The following is a 16807-nucleotide window of genomic DNA, read 5'->3' as shown; positions in this document are numbered from 1 at the left end:
TCTCTAGGTTCAGTTTTCATGCCCTCTAAAGTTGATTTTACAGTATAAATCCATTTTTCATTCCAGCATGGTGCCAGCATGGTGCCAGCCATTGATTGCTTTTAACAAAGGATGTTCATGATGAAAGCTACCCGAGGACCTAGATACAGTTGTGATAAAGAAAACCTTGGCTGGTTCACACTTTGTGAGCGATTGCGCAGCAGTCTCATTGTGCTGGCCAAGAGCTTACCCTCCACAGGGAAACTTCCACAATACTGGTTTGGGTCAGAGGCTTACTTCTCTTGATCCAAGGGCTTGAGACCCCCCCACCCCCAGCCCTACTTATAGGTGATAAGCCATCAGCACAGGCCAGTGGTTGCTGTGAACACCATACCTCTGTCGAACCAGCTGTTCCAGGCCTCTCCTCTCCTCCATCTGGCGTCGCAGTGTCACCATCTCCTGCTGCATCATCTCATCCTGTCTACGTGCCTGCTGCCTCTTTCTCGTGTCCTCGTCTCGCTCCCTCCTCTTTGCCTCCTCTCTGGCTTCCCACCGAGCCTCCCTCTCTCCCTGTTGCCTCTGCCTCTCAGCCTCCCGCCGGGCTCTGTTCTCTCGCACCTTCAGTGGCAAACGGTAGCAATTAGTGTAAGTGAGAACGCAACTTGGGTTGTCCGTCATTCCGGCTGATTCAACTTTCACGGCGACAATTTCCCACCCCGCAGCATTCACATCTCTTTATCTTTAGGAAATTGAGTTTCACTTTGTTGACATACCTGCAGGTGTCGTGCTTCCATGGTGACAATTGGATTTCTGAACTTCTTCCTTGTTTGTCCAACATCCAGAGCCAGTTCCTCCATCACCCCAGAGTCCAACACCTCTTGCTCCATCAGGTTTTGTAGGAAGCTGTTAACAGCACTTTGCTCTTCCTCCTCGGCCAGGCAGTTGTACAGATCTTTGCACCAGTGAGTTTGAAAAATAAATATTATATCACAACTGAGGAGTTTCTAAAAGGAAAATCACTAGTCATGTTTATGCATTAACATTAGTGCTATTAATTACTGCTGACCGTTTTACAAAGCATACAATATGTTTTTTAATTGATTTGCTGCCCTTCATCAGCTACTGGTTTCACCATGACATGAAAATCAATGTGCTGAGATTTAACATTTGCTTGAGAATCTATTACAGAAAGCATTTAGTTAACCATGGATATTATATATTACGTTTTTGTTAATGTTCAACTCTATTGTAGTGCGGTTAAAAATATGAATTATTTTGAAGTCACTTGTTTAAAACCATTGCATTCCTGGTTATGTTGTAGGAATATGAAACCCAACATACCAAAAGACTTTCAAAGAAATTTGATAGCCTCTTGGTTTCAAAATATTGCAGTCTAGCATTCAAATCTAAAGTGTTGAATTTTAGACTGTGAATGCACCAAAAAACAAAAGAAGACACAACTACACTATAATAACTTAACTTTAACAAAAAGTAAGTTCATAAAATACTCATTTCTAATCTCAAGCAAGTTTAGCATCTTTGCAAGTAGATTATATAAATATATATATATATATTCAGAAACGTAAAAACAACAGACTGTGCATTAAATGTTCATTTAATCTTGAGCATATAGTTCACCACAGAAATTGTGATTAAAAGATTGTCTCCTCAATATGATGAGTTGGAAGAAGGATGAGACTGACCTATTGGGTCTAATTTCCTTTCTGCTGGTAGTCGTGCAGTACGGAGTCAGGGCTACATGATGACTAAATCTTCCTTTGTACTACTCCTTTAAATGTGATCAGCACTAACCTTTGAAGTATTCAACCACAAATAGCTTTAATTCATTAGTCCCATTATTTTTTTGATTTGTAATGTCAAATGTAAACCCCAACATTCCCATATATCTAGGAAATTTGAACCGCTCATGATGATTTTAATTAAGGAAGCTCAAGTTAGTTACATAAAGGTTTTGTCCGCGCTATGTACCATCAAAGTTGCTGTAGTTAAGGGCAGCAGGCTGAGCACTAGCCAGTGCAGCGGGGCTTCTCCTCTCATCGCAGCACATCAGGTCATCTTCCTCATCCACCTCCAGCTCCAGCCGCAGCTTACTGCTCAGCCAATCACCAAGAAGAGCCTGAGCTGCAAGCAAGCACAAATATCATTGTTCAGCCTGCAGCTGCAGCACAGGCTCAACTCTATTATACTGTATATAGGTAACACCTCTCTAGAGACGCTCTATGGGCTGACCTACCTTCACTGTAAGCGTCATCGTGATCTCTTAACTGGTCAGAGCTTTGCAATGGTACACCTAGGCTGTTGGTTCCTGAACGAGGTTTCTTGTGGGAGAAGACTTCAGATACAGCAAACTCGGAGGCCACCTCCACGCGCTAAGGACAAGAAAATAGACTAACTAATGAATATTTTCGCCATCAATTAATCTATGGATTATTCAGTTACTTGGTTAATATCCATCAGTCAAAGGTGACATCTTTAAATTGCGATTTGTCCAATCCAAACAGTCCAAACAGTCAAAATCCAAAGGAATTTTAGTTTGCAACGATACAAAAACATGCATCATGAAAATACAGACATTCACAGCAGCAGCACATAAATTCTAACCTTTCTCCACCGATCGATATCACCATTCTTCACATGCATCTGTTAAGAAAAGAAAAGCTGTAAGCTGATACTGTTTGCAAGAGAGACCCACAGGGCCCATGAAAATGCTGGCCTCACGGTCACCTTTGCCTGCCTGAAAATGCCCAGCCAAGCTCACTGGCACCTTGAGCACAGTCTGCAAAAGGATGGCTGAGCCAATGAATGATGCGGATCATTTCACAGGAAAGCTTAGCCATTGCCTTAAATCAGCAGATTACTTTAAAAATCATTTCCCAGACGTCCAAAAGTCGGTGCTTTAGCAGCGATTTAGCAATCTATGTCTCAGGTACAGCAGACATATGATGCTGCAGGCAAAGCCCATCTGTATGTAGGCCTTTGACAATTCTAAACTCGACATGAGGTTCATACATAGTAATAACACTGATGTGCTTTTCCTTCATTCATAAATTAAATAGGGCCCTTTTTACAATTATGTTCGATCTCTCGAGGGGATTTGATAATCCTGGGAAATATGAGGGGTCTAAAAAATCGAAATAGATTGAAATAAATAATTTATGAAAGAGTAAACGTTGAGGTGAGCTCAGATGTAGGCTATTATCTAGAGACACGGTTTCATTACCTTTTTACAATTAGAATTAGAAGCCCCATTCCTCTCAATTTAACATAAATCCAAAGACTACAGGTACCTTGTCCGCAGATGTTTTACTCTTGCCGAGCCCTCGCCACCTGAGAAGGTGAGGATTGTGACCTGGGAACGTCATCATCTGTTTAATGTAATCCCAACCGTCACTATAATGTCCTCTTCTGCCAACAGCCACACAAGCCAACTATTTCACCACTATTATATCAACAAAAAGTGTTCAGAAGTCGTCACAAAGAGCCCTCGCTCAACAGAAGTACACTGTAAACAAAACGGGCATCGAGTTTAATCACACAGGATTCTGGGTAATGTAGTATATTAACCATTTTTCTAGCCTAAACGATGCATTTCAGGACTACGTGGACCACTACTACTTTCTTTGTTGTTCTTGGTAACCGTGAAAACGGTGTGAGCCAAATTTGAGCTTAAATTTAATACAACTTAAAAGTAGAATGAATTAAAAAAAATCCACTAACATAACGTCTTTAAACTGTTTCACAACAACACAACAAATTAGTGTTTTGATCAAAAAGGGTGGAATCGCGTATTCTGTAGTTTTCCAAGTTCTGCCGCGGCCGCTCGGTGATGACGACATATTTAGGCGACTTGTAGTTCATGTATTTTTTTCCTGCCGCTGATCCGCCCTATCCTGCCTCTGATTGGTTTACTGTGATATTCTAACCAACCCAACCAACGGAGGCAACGAGTACTAGCCAATCAGAGACCCAGGAGGGCGGGTCATGCCTCCGTAGGATTCGTATGAGCGCAGCTTCTTCCGTGCTTCATGTCGGACAGTGAAGTTTGTAGGTGAGTGAATGACAAGATGCTCTTCATTAAACAAGTATTTATTTAAAACCAGCATAACTGCAAATGCGTGCGTTTTCTTAACGTCAGTGAAGAGCATTAACGTTAAACATCTCAACTCGGCGAAAGCTTTAATAACACGTGAATGGTTGGCTAGCTAAGTGGCTAAGGTACGTCACGTGTGTTTTGCTAACTGGGATCACTGTCGTTCAAACTCGTTGTGGTTTAGCTATTGGTCGTAAGTGTAGTTCTGTCAACATTTCTAGCGCTACTCGCATGGCTGGCAGCAGGATGAAGCTGGAGCTGTCCCGTGCAGTTCAGGGAAGAGGTCGGCTGGGTGTCCTGAAGGAGCTTGGCAAGACGGGGCAGCACTCTCTGGAGGTCCCTGGATGTCTGCTGCACACACACCTGGGCACGGTGCCCCACCTCACCCAGGAAACACTGCACACCCTGAGCAACCTCCCCTCGGTCACTCAGCTCACCCTGTCCAACATGTAAGCTCGTAACTCATCACACACCATACACATGAACTACTGTCTTATCAGTTGGACGCAGACTGGTAGAACCCCATTAAAACCAGTAGAAACAATGTATAAGTAGGCTAAAATATGTACTAACTAAATATATATTAACGAAATATGGCAATGACTGGGAAAAGGTGACCAAATTTGCTGTTATTCTACTTTTTAATGTTCTGCCCCCAAGTCTGCTCAATGAATTCATAAATACATTTTTTAAAACTCATCAACCAGAGCCACTACCATAGGAGATTGTAAAATACCACACACCCGAAACACTATACCCAATTAACTAAGGAGCATAACATCTATCTCGACAATCAAATATGCTGTCATAATCTGATATAGTGGTTATGTCAATGTTTTACTAACTGTCAGTGCTTAATATGTGCTTTTAATTATGCTTGCATGCATGTGGGTCTGTGCTTATGTGCTCTTACGCGTTTTCTTTTAATATCATCAGCCTGCCAGAGATTTCAGATGAAAATGAGCTCGTATGGCTAAATCTGGCACATTTACATGGCGACTCATGTTAAATAATGTGCATTGTCGCTTGTTAAATGCAATAAGCATAATATAAACACACACACACACAACTCTCTCTGAAATCTAACTCTTTCCCCCCCCCCCCCCCCCCCTTCAAGAGCAGAGCATCAGGAAGTATTGGAGGAGTTCAAGGATGGATTCAGGAAATTTGCAGGTACTTTTGATCCTTCCCATTTTTGTTCTTCCTCTAATCTTCCTCAGTACCACTTAGAGTAATCAGAAGAGCGAAGAGGATAAGTTGGGACATTCTAGCAGACCACACAGCATTGATTAGACATATTGATGTAGTAGAGCTTTATCTACAGACACCTAATAAAGACACCAAATTGAACAGTCATCCAAATACATATGTTCAGCAATATAGTAGCAGCTTATCGTATGTTCATAAAAGAAGTTTATTAACAACATTTGATGTTGCGATTTGAAGTTCCTTCTCGGCCTTGAAAACAACAACGTGTTTCACCCAGAAGCTGTTCTATTCCTTCAGTCTCAACTTTAGTTTAAAGCCAACATGGATGAGAAATCCATAAAGCGTGTGTGATACAAGCTACTGGGTTTGACTTTGTGGAGAGTTTTTGTCAACTTCTTTTTGTGTGTTAAAGGGAGAAAGGATATCATTGGATTGGGATCTGTATCTTTTAAAAGAGGCTTTGAGTGTAAATGTCCTTTTTTTTTTTTTTTTTTTTCCTCCCCTCTAATGGACCGTTCGGTGTGTCTCTGCTGAAAAGCATGGCATTTCACCTGTGCTATGTTTCCGTCCCTTGACCGAAGTAGCTTTGGTAATCATTAAAAACACGTCTGTCTCTCACACTGTCAAAACAACAAGTAAAATCATCTCCATGTCAACGATTTAGGAGGCTGTAGAGGATGAAAGCGACTGTTAGTTGAACTGTTTTCAGTTTACCTTTTAACCCTCTGCATTAGTCGCATTTTAAATAGCAACCACATCAGAAGAACCTCCGCCAGGCTCAAAATCCTGTACTGCTACTGCGATGTAAATGTCAAGCATGCACCGTGCACAAATTTAATCCGAAGAGCTTGGGGTGTACATCATTCCCACTGGATAGATTGGAAAGACTGGAAAGAATTGCTTCTAAATATATAGTATGAGCTGATTAGCTCCATGAGCCTGACCGTTCTGAGTAATATTAATAAATGCCCCAGAACAGCAACCTCATTCAGCTTTGCTGTACAACAGTAGCCCTGTTACTCAAGCAAACACATTATAAATGTAATCACTTGTTTTACAGTCGGGGGATTAGTACTGTGCTGTCTCTGAAGCCTCAGAAGGGAAGAGCAGTGATTGAATAATTAGAAATAATAACATTTGCTGCTATAAAGCCATTTGTTTTCTCACCTTTTGATCTCCTGCTGCAGCTGTGTCTGCTGATAAGGCCGCTCCTCATTCCTCTCTCCCGACTCCTCGTCACATTAACGTGCAGTAATGAAGCTTTCCACTCTGTCACCTCGCTTCGTGCTCTGTCTTTGCAGACTCGAACCCCTTTTGTCTAACTTGAAATTTGCATTGATTTTTTTCGTTTCGTGCAGGTCTTCATGATGCTGTGTTTTACTGCTCGCTTCACGACCCTGCGACTCCCTGCCCAACGGGTTACACCACCAACAAGGTGAGAAGAAGCTTCTGCTTAAAGGAATAGTTCCACATGTTGGGAAATGCGCTCATTCCTTTTTTGAATGCCTAGAGTTGAGGAGAAGACGATGAGAAGATCAACACGACTCATCTGTGTGTTACACATGGAGCTGTAGCCATCAGCCTGTTAGCTTAGCATAAAGAAACAGCTGGCATTGCTCTGTCCAAAGGTAACAAAATCCAATTGTTGTTTCATCTCAAGCGTCCTTTTTTGTTTTTTACATTTCTGGGGGTTGTCATTAGACGGTGTCCGTGTGGGGCAGCGGTGGGAGGATAGAACTGACGGTGGCCAAGTTCATGGCTCTCCAGAAGACCGTGCAGCCAGACTGGTACCAGAGCATGGCCGATGGAGAGACCTGGCAGAAAAACACCTCCCGCAAGAGGGTGCGAAAGTCAGTGGATCGAACTCTTGCCCACCTGGATGAGTGTCTGTTGGTTCACCAGAACTCACAGGTAGGCGCACACACACACACAAGCAGCCGTCTAAACACACGCATTCTATTACATTTGTGAATCAGTCATGCACGGCACGAGCGCACAAGGTACGGATTGATTGTTTGGTGTTTTGGTTGTCGCAGGTGCCGCTGTGCTGCGGCTGGAAACACCGTGAGATTAGCAGGAATACATTAACGGGTTCATATATTATCAGTAGGTGTGTGTACAGGCTGAGCATCAAGCATGAATAATGGAATCAACTTTTCCTCTTTCTTTTAAAAGCAGTGAAACGCTGCATGATTTCATGATGGAGAGAACAAAGCTGATCCACAGGAGATGGTGTATGACACCTTAACTCAGCTATGCTTCAGAGGAGATTATATATATATTTTAACTGTATTGCTTTGGTCCTAGAAGATATGCAGCTTGATTTATAGGAAATAGTTTGTTGTATTTTTCTTTTATGCTTGCAGTAATGTGAAAGTGTGTTTTTTATACACGGTTTTATATTGAGTGTAGATTTCATTGCCCGTGTTTCTTTAAGATGTGCTCTTCTGTGTATTTTATTGCCTGGATGGGAGCCAAATTTCCCGTGGCACAAAATATGTGCAAGTGTAGAATGCTATTGAGCTCAGAGCCAAACGACTGACGGCGAACCGCAGGTGATTCTTGACGTCGACAGTGTACTGAGTGAGCTGCTTGATTGCTACTGAGCTCCGCTCCCCACCCCCCACAGCATCTTTCCTCCTCGTGATGTGCACTCAACTTCATGTTGAGTCATCAAAACCCAGATGGGCTCTGACAAGAATACAATATATATGTTTGTGCACTCGAGGTAAATTTCACTATGTCCCGGCACAACGTGTGGTTAGAAAAAAGGACATTTATGTTTCATTATACATTTTCCCTCTCTCTCCTTATTTTTCTTGCTCTTCTTACTATCTGTCAGTTTCTTTCTGTCAGCTGTTTAATCACCTAACTGCCTGTCATTGCCAGGAGTTGGAGGGAGTGGAGGTGTTCGGGGTGGTGGAGGGAGGAGACATCCTGGAAGAGAGGGTGCGCTCAGGCAGGGAGACCGCCAAGAGGCCTGTGGCTGGATTCTGCCTGGACGGCCTACAGACGGGCTCCATGGACCAGGCCCTGAGGACCCAGCTCATCACTGCTGTGACCAAGGAGCTGCCCGAGGACAAACCCAGGTCAGCTTGTGACTGTGGAAAAGCCCCACACTAATTATACAACAGTGTTTAACTGGAAAATAGTCCCAGAAGACAAACAAAAGGAGGCATAGAAGCTGGGCGAACAAATGGTACCCTGTTGTTTATTATCTTGACATCAGTAAGACAGAGGCATGCCTTGTATTTAATCACCAGTTTAGAAACAGCCTGTAGATGCTCTAAATCCGGACAGAATCAATTAATTACTCTTCAAAGGGCTTAAAATTTCACTTACCATTTTAAAGTGATGTTTTAAAATAGAATAGTTAGTCAAGTATTCAATTTGAAGTTGCCTCTAACGATTCTTTTCTTGATTGATCACACGGTCGAACACATTAGTAGATAGTGAAAATGTCCAAAGTAACATCTTCAACTGACATGTTTTGTCCAAAACCTCATCATATTCAATTTACAATTATGATGAACCGACATAGCAGCAAATCCTCATATTGGAGTAACTGAAATTTATTGATTCATTGTTTGAGATCTAATTCAATTAGTAACATAAACTGGAAAAAAATCAACCAACTCTGTATATTTTATACAATTTTGATGAATGATGACTCTTCTCAGTGCAGCAGTGTGATTCAATGACTGAGTGGGCTCAGTTGGTGTTTCCTGCTCAATCAGTAAATGAACTGCTTGATTGATTACAAGTGAAAACACAGCAGCTCTGTCGTGTGCAGTCATTATCTCAGCTCAATAGTATAGTGCCAGTGCCATTTAGTCTTTATCTACTTCACTGCTGTCCACCTTTAGTTTACTAAGAAATATTAATTGTCTGACATTCATTTTTTAAATCTAAAATGTACAATGCTCTCGTTGAAACTTCCAACTGTTCTGGCTAACAAACAGCTTAAACAAAAAAGCCACAGATTTAAAAAATGTGTGACAGTAAAGCAGCACGTTTAAAGGATCATATTGTGGTCGGGACATTATCTTTCTCCATGTGATAATGTCACATAACTGACAGCAAAAAGACCATGATATAGTCTTATAAAACCCAATATCTCCCACCTGACTGACTACACTTTCAGAGTACACTACTTGTTAAATGTCAAACTAGATGTCCCACAGTTCTCCGAGGGTTAATGTCTATGATGTCTTCTGCTGTTTGTGCGTGACTCTCAGACTGCTGCAGGGTGTAGGACGACCGGATGAGGTGCTGGCATGTGTGGAGGCCGGTGTGGACCTGTTCGAGAGTTTCTTCCCCTTCCAGGTGACCGAGCGAGGCTGTGCTCTTTGCTTCAGCTTCGACACCTCCCCGGACCCGGAGCTGGCGGGTAGAGCGGCCCCTGCAGGTGTGGTGAATTGCCGTCGTGGTTAAATGTTGAGTAATCGTGATACTCGTATTTCTGTGCATAAAGGAGAAGTGGGCAAAGCAATGAGTAAATATTTATTTATATTAACAGAGACGTTTAGGTGTCAGAAGGGGCACCGCTTTGATGTTATTAATGGTACAGAGTAGAGTGGAACAATGAATCAAATCTAAATTGACATCGCAATGTAATAGAAAGCATTTGTTTTATTTAAAAGTTGGTTAAATACACTTTTGCAGAGGGTTGGAATGCTGCCCTACGCTCCATGCGACATATGGGAGTGAGAGTAGAAAAGAAACTTGTAAATATCACATTTTATTTTTGATATATTTCTGTTCACATCAGGCCTGTTGTTCAGTGAACAATACAGAAGATAAGGAACTTTAAAAAACAATGGCAATATTGGTCTAAAATGATCCCAGTAATGTTTCCCCATGTCGTCCAGCCCTTGGACAGAGGTGATTAGCCCCAGGTCAGTTGAGGTAATTGAGGTAGAAAGAAATTCAGCTGGGGGAATTAAATAAATGGTGCATTACATACAAGTCTAGTCTAGTATAGGTCTGGGCCCATCATTCAGATTGTTGTCCCAAGTGAAAAGCTAAAGACGTGTTATGACAAGAGCTGTGGGAAATGGCCTGCTGAAGACTTTGTGCTTCATTAAAAAGTAGCGATAAACTCATCTGACAGCTGGAGTGAAGTTCGGCATCCGGCAGCATCAAGTGTCAGACGGCATTAATCGATTCTGCACAGGGAGCGTAATGGAGTTCAGTGGAGGTGAGAGCAGTGATGGTGTCAAACCTGAAGAGAAATTCTAATTCCCCTCTCAGCCAATTACAAAAATCCCGTGGTGGGAACTTTCCAGTTAATAATAATAATAATACATTTTATTTAAGACCCTCTTTGACACTGCAGACCATATGGTATTTCATCCGCTTCCTTCCCTTTTACCCGCCGGAAGTTTTACGCTTCATCGTTACACATTTACGTTTTTATCATCGGATCTTACTTTTATCCCCTAACTACGCTTCCTCAACCTGTTCTTCCCCAAAAAGTCAAAACGCTACAGCACAAATTCGAGATTGACTTAAGACCAGAATCTGTTTAACCATAAAATGAAAATGTATTAATCCATATTAGAAACGTGTAATTTCAGGGGAACAAACAGCATTTGTAAGAACTAGAAAACGGTGCTGGCAACCAAGCTGCAGCTCTACAGCAAGTTAGCAGGTGAAATAGCTTTAGCTGAGGCAGTAGCCTAATGTAATCATAATGAAGAGCAAAAGGTAACACCAGATAAACTAGTCCTGCTAACACAACTAGCCTAGCTTATCGGAGAGGCAGTAACTACCATCTCTGTAGCCTCAGACTCCAGTAAAATTCATACGATTTGATGTTGAGTCAGGCGGCATCCTCCGGTTCTGAAAGGTGAAGCCAATGCTGAAGTGCCTTAAACTTGCTACCTTTTGATTGACAGATTGACTTTAACCCTTTCACAGTGTGTTTTCAGTTTATGAAAGTTGATTATAAAGTTTAGTTTGTTTATATATATCTTGTTCAGCGTTCGGTTGTCATTTCTGGTTGCAAAAAAACCAAGATGGCGACCGCTAAAATGCCAAATTCAAGGCTTCAAAACGGTAGTCCACAAACCAATCTCACGGTGACTACGTCCTACAGTCAATGGGTTGAGCTACCTTTGGAATTACATATTTAAATGTATTTAATTGAAGACTAATTAATTAAACTACCTGAATTGTCAAAACGGAAAGGAAGTATGACGATGAAGAACAATGTGAGGGTCCTGGGACAAGAGGATGTCAAATGTGTACATATTGTAAAGCCCTCTGAGGCTAATTTGTGATTTTGGGCTATACAAAAATAAATTGAATTGAATTGAACAAATTATCTTTGCAGCCTTTTAGACGTCAAAGCATTGAGTGTAATGCATGCAAAAAAAATTCAGGTTTCCAACTCTCTGCCTCACAGTTCTGTTCCGCTCTATGCTTTTGTAAGACAGAATTGCTCTTCTCTACATCTTATTAGCTTTGGTCGAGCCTCATTTTGTTCCTGGTATTCTCTTATCATCCCCTCCTTAAGCTAAATTCCATTTTATGCTCTGTTTATACACTTTGTTGCTCTCCGCTTCACCTGCTACAGTTTGCGCTGAACCTATCTTTAATCATATGCGTCGTTATGGACCATTTTCATCCCTTTTCTCTTTCCCTCCTCCCTGTAGTTTTCATCTTCCTTGTATCCCCGGTGTCTTTAACTGTGGTAGAACCTCCTTTGCACAACAGCCCTCTGGATAACACACAGTCTTTATCACCTCTGGTTACTTTTCTATGCTCATTAAATTAAGTGAAGTGACCTTGCAGTGAACATCCCTCTGTGTAGGACAGGCCCCGGTTGTCAGAACATAATTATATTATGGGGGGGTATAGGACACAGCAGTGTTTAAAAGGGCTCAAGCTACAGTATGTGTTCCCGTTTTATTGTCGCCGCCAGATGGAGCACCGTGGTTGTCTATGTAGCGACGGATGAGATGATGGTGCGAATAGTTTGTGTTGAGCTGTGATTTAATGCGACGCATGTATGCTTTGCTAGTGCTGGAGCTGGATGGAGAGAGGGACACGTCGGGAGAGACGCAACAGAATGGAGATTTAAATCCTGACGATCAATCGCGGATGACATCCTTTGAGATCAATCTCAAAGACAAGAGGTTTGTGGCAGCTATCATGAAACCTCAACGCTTGCAGAATCAAGAACACTTGATTTATATTTCGGGTGCCTGTTCATGAATTGTACTTTCTTAAACTTTCTTTGAACTTCTACCCAGATACAAAGATGACTTCAGGCCCCTGGTTGAGGGGTGTGGCTGCTACTGCTGTAAGAACCACCATAGGGTGTACCTGCACCACCTGCTGGTGACCAATGAGCTGCTGGCTGGAGTATTGCTCATGATCCACAACACAGCCCACTATCATGCCTTCTTCGGCGCCCTCAGAGAAGCTCTGGCTAATGATAAACTGGAAGTCCTGAAGAGACGGGTACTCGGGGAGAGAGGCGGGCAGACAGAAATAAATAAGACTGATAAATCAGAATGATAGGAGAGGGATTGATCCTGCTTTTCCTCTCAAGGATCACTGGACTGCCATGGCCATACTCAATCAAAGCTCTGCCGTACTACTGCAGAGACCTCGAGACCAAGTCCCTCCATATGTCTCTGAAGTCATGTCTCAGAAGCACCTTTAGCAGAGGAGGATGAAAAGACAACACAGCATGTGAAGACGACCATTTGATGCGTGTCCCTTGGGTTTGTTTCCTTGTGTCACAACAGGAGGGACTTCCTGAAGCTTGTGTATTGATCAAAGCAGATAGCCAAGAGAAGTCGGGGCGAAGCGGCTGTGAAAGGAGCTCTTGTGCTCCATGGATATGTTTGCCTACTGAATAACCAGCACGTATGATGAGATTGTTTCGCATTAAACACACAACATGCGGATGTGGTGGTTGTTGTCTCTCCTGGGTTTCGGGGAGGTTAACTGAAGGTTTGAGCCGACAGCTCCACCGTTCCTGCTGCTGAGGAAGGATAAAGATCAGGGATAGCTAGATACGGGTCTCTGCTGCCTCCCGTGCAGCGATGGAGGGAGGCTTTTTGAAGGTGAGGAGATATAATTGACTACCTTGCAGATGTCTGTGGGGGACAGACAGAGAGAGGGGAGTGTGACAGATTTATGGAACAGCAATGAGGATTTTTGTCGGACTTGTGGGTTACGTTTACTGCATTGAGCATTATAAAGAAGCCGTTTGGAGGATTTGCTGTCATCAATAAGTGGGCGAAGTGGATAAATATTTAAGTAATATAGGCATGAAATAGGTTTGGAAAGATAGTAGTCTATGGCTGTGGGGAACATAAGTAAAAAGCTAAAACAAGCGGTAACCTCTCGACTTTATTTTAAGGTTTAAGGCAGTAGACACAAGCTAGTGTGGAGAATGTTGTGAAGACTATCTCCCAGATTATCCCGTCAAAATAGAAGCAGTGAATGGATAATTCCTTCCTTTCCTGGATAACTGCTATTGATATTTTAGTCGGTAAACTCTCAGAGGAGGTGAAGATGTCGCACTATGTTCACCAGCTAGTCTCTAACTCCTTAGCAGGTATACGTCAACAGTAATCAGAACTTTTTCATTGAAAAAGTTTGCCCGCTGCAGCTGAAAATTTTACTTGTGGGCCGTAAAAGGAAAAGAGCAAAAACGACACTAAAATGCCCCATAAATTAGTCTCTGTGGATTTGTCACCATGAGTGACCATCCCTTTCACATTTCTCATAAAATAAACATTTATTAGCGCAGCTTTAAACTGGCAGACTGAGACTGAGGAACAGTTTTATTAGTTTTCAAGTTTGCAATACTATAATACATAGCTATTATCTCAGTTATGTCCAGTCTAAATCGTTATTGTGGGGATTAGTTCCACAAAGTGTTTGTATCAGTGGATAAACTGAAAGCAAAGCTGAAAATGACCACTTATTTCCATCTAGGAGCATTCTTGAGAGCTGATGATTATGCTCATTCTTTGTGTGCCGCCTCCTCTGCCAGAATGAGCGACATTGGGCACAATTTCCATGTAAAAGAGCTCTGAATGACGCAGTCAGCAGGTGGTCCTCCATAGCTCATTTTAACCAATTATACAGATGGAGAGTGCCATTCAGGCTTGATCACTACGAGTTTCTTTTCTGTCTCTCCACTCTCCTGAACAAGTTTGCAGTGTGAGCCGAGCCTCACGGTTATCCCACAATTCACACGCCAGCCGGATTGTTATCTGCTGTTGTGGCAGCACGACCTGGAAAAAGGATGAGATCAGCTGTTCTCCCAAGACAACAGATTCTCATAAAGCTATTTGGTGTGAAGTGCAGAAGGTGTTCTCATGGAGGAAATGATGGCCAGAGTAGGGTTTTATCAGTGAAATTGTGCTGTCAGAGCAGAGCATCCAGAGTCTCAACAGGAGGGAGAAAGTGCCAGCATTTGTCACTTTGAGGGGCAAGTGTTGCGTTGTGATGCATTGGTACCTTAAGTTATTCATTTGACAAGATGCCATAGCTGTAAATGCATTACTCAACAGGTCTACTGGGCACAGACGGGCCCTGGGGTCACGTGACCCACTGGAGAACTTCTGTTTGAACATTTCGGTCCCACAAAGAGACACAAAACGACTGAAAAGAGACACGAAATAACCACAAGGAAATTGATAATTAACACAAAGAGACAGATGAGACACAGAACTACAAAGAGACGGAAAACTGAAAAAAATATTTAAAATGACTGTTTACATAACAAGAGATACAAAGAGACAAACGCAAAATAAAAACTACAAAGAGACAAAAAAATTATAAATAGATGCAATATGACCTCAAACAGCCACAAAACGATCACAAAGGGGGACATTGTGTCTCTTTCAGTCTGGGTGTTTTGCTCCTGTGCAGGACATGTGTACTATGGAGTCATAGGAGTGCCTTTGTAAAGAATAAATCTGTTTAAATAGATATGGGAAATATGGACATTTATTTCTTTCTGGATTTCTTTATGTACTTTTTAAAAAGATACATCTTTATTTATTTTTTGCATATAAATGACCACAAATTATTTTTTGTATGACATTATCTTCAATGACTAAAGACTCAAGTGACCACCGAGTGACGAATGACTCACGATACTAGTGAATCACGTGACTCACTAACGTGTTACTTGACTAACGATTTATGTGACGATACTAACAAATCATGTGACTCACGAAAAGACAAAATATGCCAATGTTTACTTTTAGTTTCACTGGGGCCACGAACAGCAGTTTCCTGGTTGAAAGTACGTCACATTTTTATTCTTTATTATGGCACTCCTATGACTCCATAGACCCTCTACATGTGCCCAGGGGCCTGTTGTCTCATAATTCGTCCAAAGCGACTGCTTGTTCTTAACTACAGTCACGCAATATAACACCAAACTTCATTTCACCCAGTCATAAACAATCAGGATACCACAAACCATGCGATGTCTCCCTCTGGAGCTCTTGATCTTCACCCCTCTCCCCGTGGTAATCCTTGACCACCAGCGAGGAGCAGCCACACTGTTTGCCACACTGGCTGTGAAGGATCGCTCACTAAACAGGAGTCCAAATGTCTTATTACCTCTCGGACGTAATTCAGGATACATTTATTCACATAAATCATCAGCTGACAATGTTCTAAATCAGCGGGGACCTACTCGGTCGGTCGGACGCCCTGAGTGAATATTTCATAAGGGCTATGATTCTGCATGTCACAATGTATAGGCGGAGGTTAAAGTACTCTCAAATATAGAGATAGAGAAGGTCATAATACATTAACGCTCAAGACTTTTTCGTTAACATCCCTCATGACCTTTTGCCCCGGTGTCGTGTGTAAATGTAATGGGATGTGATAGGAAACCAGTAAAAGCAGAATAAGTCTCTTTTTGTGAATGTGCATGGAATAAAAAAATCTGTGCTCTGCATCTGTGCACATCTATAACTGGTTTATGTACAGCTTGTAATTACACCCACACAGTATCATTATGTTTAGAAGGCATTGCAACACAGTGTACAGGCCTTTTCTGTAAATCGTGCTTTATTATTGTGAACCATATTTTTCTTTTTTTAGTAAAAACAGAGACTGATTACACTGAGTCTTCTTTTTGACTTACAAATCCTCTCTTTGCCTGTGCACACACCAATTTGATGAAATAAACAGCCATTCTAAAGAAAAAGACCTGCAGGCTTTAGTTTAGTGGAGAGGTTGGCTGTGGTGGCCTAAAATCATATATTATTTGGAAGAAGTGTGTTATTTGTGTTTGCCCCTGAGTCAGCAAAAAGGCTCTCTTCACGGTAAGAAAAAATGGTTGGAGTTTGTAGAAAACATTAAAAAAATGCTTTTTCTGACGACAAACAGTATATTTGTCATACAGATCGATAGCTGAACAATAGTCCCAGGGACACGAGCGTAACAAGCATTTTTCATCTTTGGCACCGTTAAATTGTGGGAGTGATGCTCCGTCTACAGGGATTCAGTTCTTAA

The 16807-nt window shown here is 42.0% G+C and overlaps 1 protein-coding gene across 3 annotated transcripts; it reads left to right on the top strand.

Annotated features, from left to right (window-relative positions):
* Positions 1-370: 370 nt before the first annotated feature.
* On the top strand, positions 371-16410 carry qtrt2 (queuine tRNA-ribosyltransferase accessory subunit 2). Of its 3 annotated transcripts, none has more exons than XM_076080918.1 (10): positions 371-941; positions 4312-4539; positions 5208-5263; positions 6658-6734; positions 7001-7210; positions 8189-8388; positions 9538-9707; positions 12327-12441; positions 12559-12769; positions 12861-16410. In XM_076080918.1, the coding sequence occupies exons 1-10, from the start codon at positions 772-774 to the stop codon at positions 12972-12974; spliced, it is 1551 nt and encodes a 516-aa protein (XP_075937033.1). In that variant the 5' UTR covers positions 371-771; the 3' UTR covers positions 12975-16410. The 3 variants fall into 3 exon arrangements, with proteins under 3 accessions (XP_075937033.1, XP_075937034.1, XP_075937035.1); XM_076080919.1 differs by lacking the exon at positions 371-941 and adding an exon at positions 3770-4048; XM_076080920.1 differs by lacking the exon at positions 371-941 and adding an exon at positions 4055-4215.
* Positions 16411-16807: the final 397 nt, after the last annotated feature.

Source organism: Anarhichas minor, unplaced genomic scaffold (genome assembly GCF_050575085.1).
Source record: "Anarhichas minor isolate MPS153535 unplaced genomic scaffold, ASM5057508v1 ptg000074l, whole genome shotgun sequence".
NCBI lineage: Eukaryota > Metazoa > Chordata > Actinopteri > Perciformes > Anarhichadidae > Anarhichas > Anarhichas minor.
Note: the sequence above shows the minus strand (reverse complement) of the source record. Positions and strands in the feature narration are given on the sequence as shown.